This window comes from Salmo salar, chromosome ssa05 (genome assembly GCF_905237065.1).
Source record: "Salmo salar chromosome ssa05, Ssal_v3.1, whole genome shotgun sequence".
NCBI lineage: Eukaryota > Metazoa > Chordata > Actinopteri > Salmoniformes > Salmonidae > Salmo > Salmo salar.
The window spans coordinates 82,274,869-82,291,209 of NC_059446.1; the positions used below are offsets into that span (position 1 = coordinate 82,274,869).

Consider the following 16,341-nt stretch of genomic DNA (forward strand, 5'->3'; position numbering starts at 1 on the left):
TAGCACAGCGGCCAGTCTCAGGTCTGTTGCTGTTCTAACCTCCAGTATAGCACAGTGGCCAGTCTCAGGTCTGTTGTTGTTCTAACCTCCAGTGTAGCACAGTGGCCAGTCTCAGGTCTGTTGCTGTTCTAACCTCCAATATATAGCACAGTGGCCAGTCTCAGGTCTGTTGCTGTTCTAACCTCCAGTATAGCACAGTGGCCAGTCTCAGGTCTGTTGCTGTTCTAACCTCCAGTATAGCACAGTGGCCAGTCTCAGGTCTGTTGCTGTTCTAACCTCCAGTGTAGCACAGTGGCCAGTCTCAGGTCTGTTGCTGTTCTAACCTCCAATATATAGCACAGTGGCCAGTCTCAGGTCTGTTGCTGTTCTAACCTCCAGTATAGCACAGTGGCCAGTCTCAGGTCTGTTGCTGTTCTAACCTCCAGTATAGCACAGTGGCCAGTCTCAGGTCTGTTGTTGTTCTAACCTCCAGTGTAGCACAGTGGCCAGTCTCAGGTCTGTTGCTGTTCTAACCTCCAATATATAGCACAGTGGCCAGTCTCAGGTCTGTTGCTGTTCTAACCTCCAGTATAGCACAGTGGCCAGTCTCAGGTCTGTTGCTGTTCTAACCTCCAGTATAGCACAGTGGCCAGTCTCAGGTCTGTTGCTGTTCTAACCTCCAGTATAGCACAGTGGCCAGTCTCAGGTCTGTTGCTGTTCTAACCTCCAGTATGCACAGTGGCCAGTCTCAGGTCTGTTGCTGTTCTAACCTCCAGTATAGCACAGTGGCCAGTCTCAGGTCTGTTGCTGTTCTAACCTCCAGTATAGAACAGAGGCCAGACATTTAGACCAAGGCAGTAAGCTCAACTACAGCAGTACTTTGACTGGAGTTTTGAAAGCATGTCTGCATCCCAAATGGCACTATATTCCTTGTTTAGTGCACTATTTTGTCCAGAGCCCTATAGGCCCTGGTCAAAGTGTTGCACTATTCACGTAATAAGGGAGCCATTTTGGATGCACACATGTTACTTTAAGAGCAGCTGGAATGTGTAAAGCAGCAACAAACTTCAGGTAAAATACAGATTTCTTTCTACGTAGTGAATTAATAATATATTACAAAGTTGAAGTTGAGTTGCTGAAATATCCCATACGGCAAAAAAACTGAGAAAGAAAATAAACCAAACTGGAACAAGTAAAGGTGAAATACCTCATCAGGCCTTTTTACGAGCCTAATAATCATAAAGAATCAACAACAGTGCACAGCGGGGGGTTGTGAACTTGGGCACATCCACTCCATAAAAAGCCAGCAGGCAGAATTACCCTGCTATTACAAATAATACACAGCCGCCTTCCCCCTAAACCCCCTCAATCCCCCTTTACACCCCCCGGCCTTCTCAGACACACAGTGTAGATTTAATGACACACATCCATACCAGACAGAGACAGTTGGCTCGGCGATGCCCCTGGCAGCCTCGCTCTTTGACGAGAGAAGAAGCAGACCACTTTAACCTCACAAGGCTCTCTCTAGACTTCAATAAGCCTCCCAATGACTTTTGATGAAACTGGGAAATGAGAGAAGTGTCTCGGGTCCAATGGAAACACCGAGCCCAGCGAACAGCCTATGAACACAAATAAATCCATAGATGCTTGTGGTCTGGCCGACCAGGAAGTCTCATGCCAACTGTGGATTGGTCTCACATCGACTGAGAGCTGTGCGGAACATGGATGTCCTATCAACACACTGCAGGGTAGAGCTGAGCAGGTAAAACCATATGGACTGAATAAAAGAACATGGAGGTTGACACTGTACTCAAATAAATACTGTACTTTCATATTATAAAGACAGATTCAAGCCACACATTTATGTGTATATAGGATAGGAATCATTCTTTGGCTGGACTTGAGCAAGGTTATCTCAAATGCAAATCCCTGTTCATTCAGCACTTGTGCTGTCAAAATACAGTATATGTTTTTGAAGATAAATAACTTTGAGATAAAATACTGGGCTATTTACAAATAGAGATTGGATTTGATATTGTACATTGGATAGTATATTGTAAACCTGTAATAATAGAGTAATGCTGTAATAATGTATTATGTGATGTATTTATCCTGTTGGGGCTAGGGGGCAGTATTGAGAATTTTGAAAAAAGATTTGGATAGAAAACACTCTGAATTTTCTAAAACTGTTTAAATGGTGTCTGTAAGTATAACAAAACTCATATGGCAGGCAAAAACCTGAGAAAAATACAAGCAGGAAATGAGAATTTTGTGGCTGTACTATTTTCGAGTCATTGCTAATAGAACACACAGTAACAAAGGATTACTTTTGCACTTCCTACGGCTTCCACTAGATGTCAACGATCTTTATAAAGTTGTTTGAAGCATCTATGATGAACAGAGACCGGATGACAAGGAAGGGAAGTTGACGTCCCTGGGATGTCGTCACTTCATTATTGCGCACACATGCGCGTTCATGTGAGGCGAGACATTTTTCACTACGTTTTTCAAGACACAGGAGAGGTCGGGTTGAAATATTACTGATGTTTCACGTTAAAAATGGCCCTAAAGATTGATGCTAAACAAGGTTTGACATGTTTGAACGAACGTAAATAGATTTTTTTTTTTACTTTTCGTGGTGACTTTTCCCTCCCCCGCCCTACATTTTGAGGAGCCTACTGAATGCGCTAACAACATGGAACAACTTGGAGTTATTTGGACATAAATTATGAACTTTGTCGAAAGAAACCACATTTGTTGTGGACCTGGGATTCCCGGAAGTGCCTTCTGATGAAGATAATCAAAGGTAAGGGAATATTTACAATAGTATTATTGATATTAGATGGTTCCAGGATGGTGCTAACCTATAGCCTAGCCTATTGTTCTTAGCATAGCACCCCGTTTATTGCAAAGTGTGATTTCCCAGTAAAGTTATTTTGAAATCTGGCAATGCGGTAGCATTTACGAGATGTTAATCTACAATTCTTTGAATGACAATATTATAATTTACCAATGTTTTCGAATAGTAATTTTGTAAATTGTAACGCTGATTCACCGGAAGCATTTGAGGGAGAAAAAATTCTGAATTTCACCGCCACTGTAAAATGTTATTTTTGGATATAAATATGAACTTGATGGAACAAAAATGCATTTATTGTATAACATAATGTCCTAGGAGTGTCATCTGATGAAGATTGTCAAAGGTTAGTGCATAATTTTAGCTGGTTTTCTGCTTTTGGTGACGCCGGTCTTTGAATTGACAAAACATTACACACAGCTATTTTCAATGTACTCTCCTAACATAACCTAACTTTATGCTTTCGCCGTAAAGCCTCTTTGAAATCGGACAATGTGGTTGGATTTAGGAGATGTTTATCTTTCAAATGGTGAAAAATACTTGATTGTTTGAGAAATTGAAATTATTAGATTCTTGCAGTTTTGAATTTCCCGCCATGGTATCTTGTCAATAAATCCCGTTAGCGGGATCAGAGCGGGAAGGGGTCCCCAACAGGTTTTAATGTTGATGAAAGCTGTAGTTGTGTTTTGTTGTGACGTAATAATAGAGTAATGATGTAATAATGTATTATGTGATGTATTGTGTTATATATGATGAAAGCTGTAGTTGTGATTTGTTGTGACGTAATAATAGAGTAATGATGTAATAATGTATTATGTGATGTTTAGTGTTATTGATGATGAAAGCTGTAGTTGTGTTTTGTTGTGACATAATAATAGAGTAATGATGTAATGTATTGTGTGATGTATTGCGTTATTGATGATGTAGACTGTAGTTGTGTTTTGTTGTGATGTAATAATAGAGTAATAATGTAATAATGTATTATGTGATGTTTAGTGTTATATATGATGAAAGCTGTAGTTGTGATTTGTTGTGACGTAATAATAGAGTAATGATGTAATAATGTATTATGTGATGTTTAGTGTTATTGATGATGAAAGCTGTAGTTGTGTTTTGTTGTGACTTAATAATAGAGTAATGATGTAATAATGTATTATGTGATGTATTGTGTTATTGATGATGAAAGCTGTAGTTGTGATTTGTTGTGACGTAATAATAGAGTAATGATGTAATAATGTATTATGTGATGTATTGTGTTATTGATGATGAAAGCTGTAGTTGTGTTTTGTGACGTAATAATAGAGTAATGATATAATAATGTATTATGTGATGTATTGTGTTATATATGATGAAAGCTGTAGTTGTGATTTGTTGTGACGTAATAATAGAGTAATGATGTAATAATGTATTATGTGATGTATTGTGTTATTGATGATGAAAGCTGTAGTTGTGATTTGTTGTGACGTAATAATAGAGTAATGATGTAATAATGTATTGTGTGATGTATTGTGTTATTGATGATGAAAGCTGTAGTTGTGTTTTGTTGTGACATAATAATAGAGTAATGATGTAATAATGTATTATGTGATGTATTGCGTTATTGATGATGAAAGCTGTAGTTGTGATTTGTTGTGATGTAATAATAGAGTAATAATGTATTGTGTGATGTATTGTGTTATTGATGATGAAAGCTGTAGTTGTGATTTGTTGTGATGTAATAATAGAGTAATAATGTATTGTGTGATGTATTGTGTTATTGATGATGAAAGCTGTAGTTGTGTTTTGTTGTGAAGTAATAATAGAGTAATGATGTAATAATGTATTGTGTGATGTATTGTGTTATTGATGATGAAAGCTGTAGTTGTGTTTTGTTGTGAAGTAATAATAGAGTAATGATGTAAGAATGTATTATGTGATGTATTGTGTTATTGATGATGAAAGCTGTAGTTGTGTTTTGTTGTGATGTAATAATAGAGTAATGATGTAATAATGTATTATGTGACGTATTGTGTTATTGATGATGAAAGCTGTAGTTGTGTTTTGTTGTGATGTAATAATAGAGTAATAATGTATTGTGTGATGTATTGTGTTAGTGATGATGTAGGCTGTAGTTGTCTTTTGTTGTGAAGTAATAATAGAGTAATGATGTAATAATGTATTATGTGATGTATTGTGTTATTGATGATGTAGACTGTAGTTGTCTTTTGTTGTGAGGTAATATTAGAGTAATGATGTATTCATGTATTGTGTGATGTATTTATGATGATTAATGATGATGTAGGCTGTAGTTGTGATTTGTTGTGACGTAATAATAGAGTAATGATGTAATAATGTATTGTGTGATGTATTGTGTTATTGATGATGTAGGCTGTAGTTGTGTTTTGTTGTGTTGTAACCGTTTGAACCCTGTTTGAACCCCAGGAAGAGTAGCTGCTGCCTTGGCAGTAATGGGGATTCTAAGAAATACTAAATACAAAAAAAATGTAAGTGAGGGCTTTGTTATCGAGAGCGCATGAAAGACAACTGTAGGTGATCACTCATGTTTAATGTTGTAGATATAATAACTTTATTATACAGCCAGGATGGACATTTTTCTTTGGCATCACCTTCCATTAAAATAATCACATACACATACATTCTCACATCATTCACATTTAAACCAGTCAGTCCATCATGTTGCATACTAACAACATAGAGGATATTAATACATTCACTCACAGCTGACTAGTTGTCCCAATTTTGTTGTGATTGTAATAATAGAGTGAATGAATGTTTGAACATTGTGGGATGAGTAGGTTAGTGAGCCTTGCCAATGTAGGCCTGTAGTGTCTGTGCCAACGTGTTGTGAAGTAATAATGAGGTATCGCCAAAAAACGATGTGGCTCAAGAGTAATGTAGGATTAGCTAGAGTGTGGCTAGAATTAGTGAATTTATTAGAACATTTTGAATTGAATAAATTACTTGCGCTTAGACCTGTAATGAACACGTTGGCTTTTGTTGTGAACTTCAGCAGTAATATTAGAACACCTTCGTGATAGTAGTCATGGCTCCTGCTGGAGAGTCCACACATTCTGGGTGATGTGAAACAACGTCACCTGTTATTGGCTATTGTTGATCACCGTTCTCAAAACGTGTCGTTGCACAGCTACACTACAAGAACATTGCAGATTTTGTGCCAACAAAATCAACGAGACGTCTGGGACTGCTCAAAGACAAGATTGGTAGCCCTCAGATTGCGTCTCTGATCCGCTCACATGAAACAAGCATCGTGATGGCCGCGCCTCCCGAGTAGGGGATTTTGTCTCCGATCTCCAAAAGTTGACTGGGATGGCCAAATCTGGGCCAAAATTGTGTAGTGTACAACCGGCTTAAGTTGTTCAGTTGTCATCGCTGCTCTCTCCATCTGCCAAACAGAGAGACCAGGGATGCATCCCAAATGGCACCCTATTCACAACTAAGACTCAGGTCAAATGTAGTGTACTACATAAGGAATAGGGTGCCATTTGGGATGTCAGCCAGGTATTTTAAGTGACATTTGTAGGGTTGAAAAACAACCAACCGATAACATCCCTCCTTTGCCATTTTGATAAGTGTTGGCACCCACATCCAGGGCCTTCAAGATGTCCATCCAGACATCACTGAGAACCCTCTGAAGGAATGACAAGATGTCCATCCAGACATCACTGAGAACCCTCTGAAGGAATGACAAGATTTCCACCCAGACATCACTGAGAACCCTCTGAAGGAATGACAAGATTTCCACCCAGACATCACTGAGAACCCTCTGAAGGAATGACAAGATGTCCATCCAGACATCACTGAGAACCCTCTGAAGGAATGACAAGATGTCCATCCAGACATCACTGAGAACCCTCTGAAGGAATGACAAGATGTCCATCCAGACATCACTGAGAACCCTCTGAAGGAATGACAAGATGTCCACCCAGACATCACTGAGAACCCTCTGAAGGAATGACAAGATTTCCACCCAGACATCACTGAGAACCCTCTGAAGGAATGACAAGATGTCCATCCAGACATCACTGAGAACCCTCTGAAGGAATGACAAGATGTCCATCCAGACATCACTGAGAACCCTCTGAAGGAATGACAAGATGTCCATCCAGACATCACTGAGAACCCTCTGAAGGAATGACAAGATGTCCATCCAGACATCACTGAGAACCCTCTGAAGGAATGACAAGATGTCCATCCAGACATCACTGAGAACCCTCTGAAGGAATGACAAGATGTCCATCCAGACATCACTGAGAACCCTCTGAAGGAATGACAAGATGTCCATCCAGACATCACTGAGAACCCTCTGAAGGAATGACAAGATGTCCATCCAGACATCACTGAGAACCCTCTGAAGGAATGACAAGATGTCCATCCAGACATCACTGAGAACCCTCTGAAGGAATGACAAGATGTCCACCCAGACATCACTGAGAACCCTCTGAAGGAATGACAAGATGTCCATCCAGACATCACTGAGAACCCTCTGAAGGAATGACAAGATGTCCACCCAGACATCACTGAGAACCCTCTGAAGGAATGACAAGATGTCCACCCAGACATCACTGAGAACCCTCTGAAGGAATGACAAGATGTCCATCCAGACATCACTGAGAACACTCTGAAGGAATGACAAGATGTCCACCCAGACATCACTGAGAACCCTCTGAAGGAATGACAAGATGTCCATCCAGATGTCACTGAGAACACTCTGAAGGAATGACAAATGGAAGGTTCTGCACCAATAGCTGTTGACACTCGGCTGATACTGTATCAAACCACCTTAGACGTCAGAAAATGTGTGAGAGAAATTTCAGGAAGTGTTTCGTCTGCGTCTGAAACAGGCTCCATTGACTGACAAAAGAATCATAAGGCTTTTGGTATTACTGTTGAAATCCCTTATAGTTGAATCACAGGATTGGCCTTATTCCCTAGACTAGAGAGCGCTGGGCTCTAGGTGAAGTAAAGCCTGTCATCTTAACTCTTCAACCCCCCCCCCCCCCAACCCACTCCACCCACCCCACCTACAGAGAGCAGCTTAAGGGCGGGACAGCTCAATTGGCTAAAACCGGGGGAGGCCAGAAAAAGGGATTATTTCAGTCATTCAACCTGAACCAGAATGGGTGTCATTGTGATCCTCATCACTGTAATAAAATCAAATTAGATTGGGGGAATATAGGGAGCAGGAAATGAATACATATCCCCCAAGCAAGGGATTAAAATACATTTTTTTCTTTCTCTTCCTCAAAACAATGATGACATTGTATTGACCTGCTAGTTACAGCTGGAGGAATACCTCTCTCTCTCTCTCTCTCTCTCTCTCTCTCTCTCTCTCTCTCTCTCTCTCTCTCTCTCTCTCTCTCTCTCTCTCTCTCTCTCTCTCTCTCTCTCTCTCTCTGTGTGTGTGTGTGTATATTAACTACAGTACAGCTGTAGAACAGACTTCAAGCCAGTCTTGAGTAATACATAGTTGTATTTATGGTTCATAACAGCTCATTGAAACCCCAGAAAGGAACATGAAAAGATATTCTTACTTAGACCACTGTAGCTTGGCTTGTTATGCATGCACCTGCAAGGTAGTGCCAGTTGTGCCTTCAATCAGAACCACTTTGGACTCTACGCAGCCTGATCTTCAATCAGAACCACTCTGGACTCAACCCAAGCCTGAACTTCAATCAGCACCACTCTGGACTCAATTCCAGCCTGATCTTCAATCAGCACCCCTCTGGACTCAATCCCAGACTGATCTTTTAAAGTGTAGAGAATATGACCTACCTTTTGTTACCTGTACAATACAAATATAAATGTGCTGACGGTACAAGTTTTACAATCCTGTACATATTCCTCAGTGAACATCATTTCTAAGATTATACGTTTGTTTTCTTATTTTGGAAAGACCTCATGTAATGGACATATAAGGGCACGATCAGCTATTGAAATAGGTTGTTGAGACAGAGCGTTATGAAAGGCCTTACCCTCCCTCCTGAAAGCCCTCCAGTTCATCTCTCTGTTCTGCCAGGGTAGACTCCAAGTCCAGGTAGCTCCCATTTTGGGAGAGCTGGAGGGCACAGTCATCAAGCTAGATAGGAGATAAAGAGAGAGGTTGCATTATTAATAACTCCCGCTTCATACAGCTAAAGTTATTATACAGCCTAGCTATTATAGATTACCTAGCTACAGCATATACAACTGAATAACGCAAGGCTAGTATCAAACTGTTGCATGTATGTCCACTATGAGGCAACATGGGAAAACATCAAATGACAAACCCCTTGATTTGGCCAACCTTAACGCCAGCCAATAGCACACAACTTGGCTGTCCATGGACAAACCATGGTGCACAGTTTCCTTACAACTGCACCGATGAACGTTTACACTCAGTCAAAAAATGGTTTGTACAAAGGCTGGATGGATGTAGCCGTCCAGAGCTAATATGTCTGAGTCTGAGCTGCTCTAAGCTGTCTAGGCTGTCTGAGTCTGAGCTGCTCTAAGCTGTCTAGGGTGTCTGAGTCTGAGCTGCTCTAGGCTGTCTAGGCTGTCTGAGTCTGTGCCGCTCTAGGCTGTCTAGGCTGTCTGAGTCTGAGCTGCTCTAAGCTGTCTAGGGTGTCTGAGTCTGAGCTGCTCTAGGCTGTCTAGGGTGTCTGAGTCTGAGCTGCTCTAGGCTGTCTAGGCTGTCTGAGTCTGTGCTGCTCTAGGCTGTCTAGGCTGTCTGGTCTGAGCTGCTCTAGCTGTCTAGGGTGTCTGAGTCTGAGCTGCTCTAGGCTGTCTAGGCTGTCTGAGTCTGTGCCGCTCTAGGCTGTCTAGGCTGTCTGAGTCTGAGCTGCTCTAGACTGTCTAGGGAGTCTGAGACTCTGCTGCTCTAGGCTGTCTAGGGAGTCTGAGTCTGAGCTGCTCTAGGCTGTCTAGGGAGTCTGAGTCTGAGCTGCTCTAGGCTGTCTAGGGAGTCTGAGTCTGTGCTGCTCTAGGCTGTCTAGGGAGTCTGAGTCTGTGCTGCTCTAGGCTGTCTAGGCTGTCTGAGTCTGTGCTGCTCTAGGCGTGTCTGAGCTGTCTGGCTGGGCCTCTAGGCTGTCTGAGTCTGTGAGTCTGAGCTGCTCTAGGCTGTCTAGGCTGCCTGAGTCTGCTATAGGCTGTCTGGGTGTCTGAGTCTGCTGCTCTAGGCTGTCTAGGGAGTCTGAGTCTGAGCTGCTCTAGGCTGTCTAGGGAGTCTGAGTCTGAGCTGCTCTAGACTGTCTAGGGAGTCTGAGTCTGTGCTGCTCTAGGCTGTCTAGGGAGTCTGAGTCTGTTCCTAGGCCTGCGGCTGCTCTAGGCTGTAGGCTGTCTGAGTCTGGCTACCTAGGCTGTCTAGGCTGCCTGAGGTCGTGAGCTGCTCTAGGCTGTCTAGGGCCTGTCTGAGTCTTGAGCTGCTCTGGGCTGTCTAGGCTGCCTGAGTCTGCTATAGAGGGTAAATGAACCGTCTGAGAAGGAATCAATTTTCCTCCTGTTGTTGACCCTGCAGCGTTTAATTTTCAGGTGTAGTAGGCCTATACAGAGACAGACAACACAAGGCAGAGAGAAAACTATCATTGTTCTAGTTTGTCAAATATGCGCCACAAACTAGCTGCATCGAGAGCGGTACCCACTACCCGCTGAAGAAAAACAACCAATGTGAAAATCCCAATACTAACTGTTTTGGAAATTAAAATTGTGATTTGTCCCGGCTCTGATGTGGTTCCATTTCCTCCCCTTGAATTACTGTAACTTAATTAAACATGGAGAAAGGGCAAAGGGAGGTTGCTAACTGGAAAATACATTATGGAGGGGAGCAGCTTTGATCTGTTCAGCCACTCGTGTTTGTTTTTGGCTGTACTGCAGCGCCCAAGGACTGTGTCAAGATGGAGAAGTGGAACAAAACATGTGGTCAGCTAGGATAACACACTTACTGACTGAAACTGTCTTGTCTCTTTCCTTTAAAGCAATATAAAGCAACAACAAAAAATGGTATTATTGGAAACATTCTTCTCAAAGTTCTACCTGAAATATCACAGGCAGCACACGAAGCTGATCTATTCAGGAGTGGACAGACACAGTGAAGAGCTACCCTTGGGAAAACAGACTACTTCATGGCCTGGGATAAGTTTTCTTTAAGATGCTCTTACTGTAAGTCTGAGAGATAGAGTTTCAGCAGATTACAGGACAGATTCAGCACTGACAGGATATCCAGTGTTTTGTACAGGCCAAAGTTTAGGCCTACTATATTTAGGTCCATGAGGAGCAGGTATGCCTTGAAGACCTATAGGATGGAATGGAATGGGGGTGACATGAAACTAAGCAGGACATGGAAAGGACTAAAAATACTAATATCATCTATCCAGGGGTCTATCATCTATAAAGAGACACTAGACAAATCATCTTGGACTGACAGGATTACATAACAGAACAACATACAGTACAAGGCGATTGTTTCAGTCTAGTGTAGGACGTTGTGAGTCCACTTCTGTTCATACAACTGATACAGAAATATAGAAATACAGAAAATGAACAGACTACAGAAAAGACATTGAGTTCCTCTTCTCTTAAGACACTCTAACACAGTATACTCAGTATCAAGAGCTGAAATGGATAAAAACATGGGGCAGAAGTCAAAGCAGTAACCAGCAATTAGTGTGAATCCAAGAAATGCATTTCTCTCTACATAGAGGTTATGACACAAAACCTCGGCAAGTCAGGCCAGAGCAGACAGGCCACACTAGTGAAGCAAACATACACACACACACACACACACACACACACACACACACACACACACACACACACACACACACACACACACACACACACACACACACACACACACACACACACACACACACACACACACACACACACACAGTCTCTCTTTTGGCTATAATAGACCCAATGGATTACAGATCACAGCCTTAGTATCCGAGCCAGTAATGCCTTAGTGATCCACAGAAATGGCCCTTAATCCATGACCAGTGCTCATAGATTAACGGCAGTGGCAGGAGATGTGTTGTCCCCTGCCCAGCCCAGGATTTGAACCCGAGCAACAAGGCCCTGTGGTCCCAGAGTCCAGAGAAGTAACCACCAATCCTGCTCAAAGCCTCACACTGAGGCCTGGCCTCTCCCTACCACCGCACTGTGGTCCATCGGCCAGAGAGGCAGGCAGTTAGGCAGTGACAGCTAAAAATAAAGAACATACAATTCTCCAACTCAAAATGCAATCTCACCCTCAATTTCTTCCTGCAGCTGCGTTGTTGCGGGCGTAGAGGCTGACAAGGGGAAAAAATACCCCAAGTTTTGGGATTTATAAATAACTCACTTATCAGCGCTGCATGTAAAAAATGTTTAACACTATTTATTTGTGGGGGGAATGAACAATTGGAAACTTTTGTGTGCCCTTTACTTGAGGGTTTCAGATGGAACCAGTGAACGTTCTGATGGCACTGCCTCTACAGTACATAAAGTCTGGGCAGAGTTCCAACCTTATTTCTGTCTACGGTGGATATGTCGTCTGTGGTCTCTTTCCCAAGACAGTGGAATTAGCACGCTCTTTAAAATACACTATACACATGAGAGAGACCACAACAGTAATCTTCTGTCGAGCATGCAAGGGATGAGCCTGAACAAGGAGCTACAGTAGCTCTGTGTGAATGTACAACTCTATGCTCCAAAAACACAGACAAACTTGGAGACTGACAGGCCAAACCTCAACTGTACATAACAATGTGTAATACCGTCCACCCACAGAACAAACCTGGAATAATTAGCAGGAAGACAATCTTCACAAAGAAGTGAATTTGTTAAAGAGTGTGTACATCTTTCAACGACTGACTGTCCTGCATTCCCCTCTGCCCTCGCATAGCGTTGAAGCGTGTCAGAGCAGATGCTTTCTGGCATTCCAAATAAAATGACCCTGACCCCTCAGAGTATTTTAGAAAGGCAGGAAAATATCGGAAGAAGTGACAAAGAAAAAAGCGACTTGACTATGTTTCTTTGAACTATTGCTTTTGCTCAGTATGTGAACATTTTCATTGGGCAGTACATCTGTGATGAACTGTGGCATAGGGTGCAATCCCAAATGGCACCCTATTCCCTTTATAGTGCACTTCCTTTGAAGAGAGCTCTGGTACAAAGTAGTGCACTATAGGGAACATGGAGCCATATCAAATCAAATCACATTTGATTGGTCGCATACACATATTTATCAGAGGCTATCGCAGGTGTAGTGAAATGTTTGTGTTCCTAGCTCCAACAGTGCAGTGATATCTAACGATACACAACAATACACACAAATCCCCAAAATTAAGAAATGAAGAAATACAGAAAATATTAGAAAGAGCAATGTCAGAGTCCAGAATAAAAATAAATATGTATATGGTGGTGTGTATAGACAGTATGGACAGTATATGAATAGAAAAGGTGTGTACAGCAGTAGTTATATAGGATGAGCCTGGACTAGAATACAGTATATACATATGAAGTGGGTAAAACAGTATGTAAACATTATTAAAGTGACCAGTGTTCAATGACTATGTACATAGGGCAGCAGTCTCTAAGGTGCAGGGTAGAGTACAGGATGGTAGCCGGCTAGTAACAGTGACTAAGTTCAGGGCAGGGTACTGGGCGGAGGCCTGCTGGTGGTGACTGTTTAACAGTCTGATGGCCTGGAGATAGAAGCTGTTTTTCAGTCTCTCGGTCGCAGCTTTGATGCACTGTCTCCGGCCTTCTAGATGGTAGCGGGGTGAACAGGCCGTAGCTCGGGTGGCTGAGGTCCTTCATGATCCTCTTGGCCTGACCGTGACTCCAGGTGCTGTAGATGTCCTGGAGGGCAGGCAGTGTGCCCCCGGTGATGCGTTGGGCTGATTGTGGGACACAGCCCTAGCATACTGAATGCACTCTGTCTATTCAGTCTGCCTAGTCGTCCAAAAGCAAAATACATTATGCGATGAAATCCTGAGTCAGGCCATGCCTCGTACGTTCTGTTCTATCTAACGCTGATCAAGTATGTTCAGTGGTATCTACACAAAGAGGAAGTTGAGTGCTATTTGAAGGTTAGACTTTGGGTGTAAGTAAAATAACGCAATCAATGCTCGTGCACAAAGGATTGTAAATCCAACACAAACTGAATATGATACTGACTGTGTGTGAATGCTCACAGGGCATTGTCTATTTGAGCTGATTGTCAATGTCAGCAATGAGAAAGAACAGGCAGGCAGGTCCCCATGGCATCACAATCTCTAGGCAGCCGTCCGCACCGCTCCTCCCCCCCATCCCCAGCCGTCTCCACCTCTCATCCCCAGAGAGACTCCAGTCAGCCAGGTTGGAACTGACAGGAGCAGCAGAGGGAGGGGGCAAGTCTGGGACAACAGCAGCATCTGCTAGTGTGCTGTCCTGTCTGACTCCCCTGGTACATGTGTTAGCACTGGGCTATTAATACCAGTCTGTACATCCACTCTCAGTCATTCCCAGATGTAGCGGGTGGGGAGGCAACTCTGCGAGACACAGGCGGTCAATGGTATGACTGTGCAATTGGGAACTTGCATTTCTGTCTTAATGTGTTTGTACGTGTGTTTACTGGTGTCTATGGTAGTAAATACCCACCAATAACTCACTGAAGACAGGTGGATATGAAAATTTTAAACATAAAGCCGAGAATACTTTCAAATGTCAACAGAGACATAAAGGATAAGGTCTCCCCCTTGAGACAGTCCTCTGGTATCTGCCTGGGCTCTAATTGACAACTACAGCTGCTGCTGTCTGGTTAGCCAGTTGAAGCTAACCGCTAGTGCATCAGTTAGTTCACAGGCAGGGCATCACAGAGCCTTTTCGTTGGCACCCTGCGGTCCCATAGGCCTTCTGCTAAACTGCCATCAGCTTAAACTAAGGCTGGTGCAGCAGGAGATGGAGGCCAATAGAGTGTGGAAACCAAACAAGTACAGCCAGCCTTTTTGTCAGCCTCCCTCTTTCCCCTTTGCCTCAGAGCAGGCAGCAAGGAGAGAGTTCCCTTCCCACTCTGTTGGTCAGAGCAGAGTGGAGTGGAATGGGTTCTAGAATGAAAACCAGGCTCTTGTGGTGTTCCACAGCATCCTGTGGGTTCCGTGACGTATTATCTACCAAGCTCTTTTCAAACCCAGTGAAAAAGACAATTGATCTGACAGAATGAAGAAAGATCCCAAATGAACTTTGTATTAGGGACCTGCGTGACTTTTCAACTGGGGCTGAGATGAATGCTCAACATACGAGTCAACTCCTCTGTCTCCAAACCCAATGGGCCTCTCCTCCTCTCCACTCTGTTTAAATGTCATGGTTAGAGGAAGAGGCCCTCTGACAATGTGTTTAGATGCAGATAAATCCAGCAGGACTGGGAAGTAGGTTTATAGCTCAACTGGAGCGGGAGGGATCCTCTGAATGACCATCAGAGACAAAGAATAGCTAAGCATCTGGTTGACATCATTTGTCACTGTTAGGGATTTTATAAAAGAACGCTGAACTCCTGTAACCACAAGGTACTGCAGAAGGAGAGCCCATTTTCTCTCATCTGGTCGAAACTGGCAATACAATGATATGGGTGTAGGCCAACTATTGGCCGAAGCAGACATAACAGTGAATATCTAGGAACATATCGCCTCCTGAAATAAGTGGGGATAAAGGAAGACAGGCATGAGGCATGATTGGCCAAAAAACAATGGTAAATCCAGTGAAGATGAGAAATGACATTGAAATGGAAAAGGAGGTTAGCTTTGAGGGCTATGTTGAGGACGATAGGTCAAAATGTCTACTAATCAAAAGAGCCAGCCAATGATTCAGCATAGTTGACACAGAGATGATTAAACAAGGCAAGGATGCTATACCTATGATGTCAGAGTCACAAGAGAGAATTGGTACCGGAAAACATTCTGAGTATAGACTTTCAAAGACTGGTTAATCAAAATTACAAGCAGTGTGTAAATACCATTGTGTATGAACAATAGATCACTGGATGAGGTCTAAAACGACCAAATAGAAGCGGGGAAATCGGAGTTGTAAGTCAAAGTTGTGCAAAGAACCACAAGATGACAAGATGTCAAACATAGTTTAGCGTTAACTGTTACATTTCTTTCTTTCTTCGTTTGTTTGTCTTTTCACTAAAACCTCACAATAATATTGTCTTTCTCAGCGACCCCGTTAGACACCAAAGGGCACATTAGCCATTGTGTGGTTGTTGCATCAGTCCTCTACGACAGTGGTTCCCAACCTTTTTTTTAGTTATTGTACCACGAACTGAATTTAGCTCTGCCCGGAGTACCCCTGAAGTACCCCCCCATGTGTATTTTACCAGTAGGCCTATGGTCCTGGTGTAACAGTTTAGCTTCCGTCCCTCTCCTCACCCCAACCTGGGCTTGAACCAGGGACCCTCTGCACACATCAACAACTGACACCCACGAAGCATCGTTACCCATTGCGCCACAACAGCCACAGCCCTTGCAGAGCAAGGGGAACAACTACTT

The 16,341-nt window shown here is 42.8% G+C and overlaps 1 protein-coding gene across 1 annotated transcript in view; it reads right to left on the reverse strand.

The window, feature by feature from the left end:
* fhod3b (formin homology 2 domain containing 3b) overlaps positions 1–16,341 on the reverse strand; it is a 270,483-nt gene that overhangs the window by 251,534 nt on the left and 2,608 nt on the right. Inside the window, 1 exon segment of the mRNA XM_045719149.1 lies at positions 8,830–8,933. Coding sequence (XP_045575105.1) covers positions 8,830–8,933 — 104 coding nt within the window.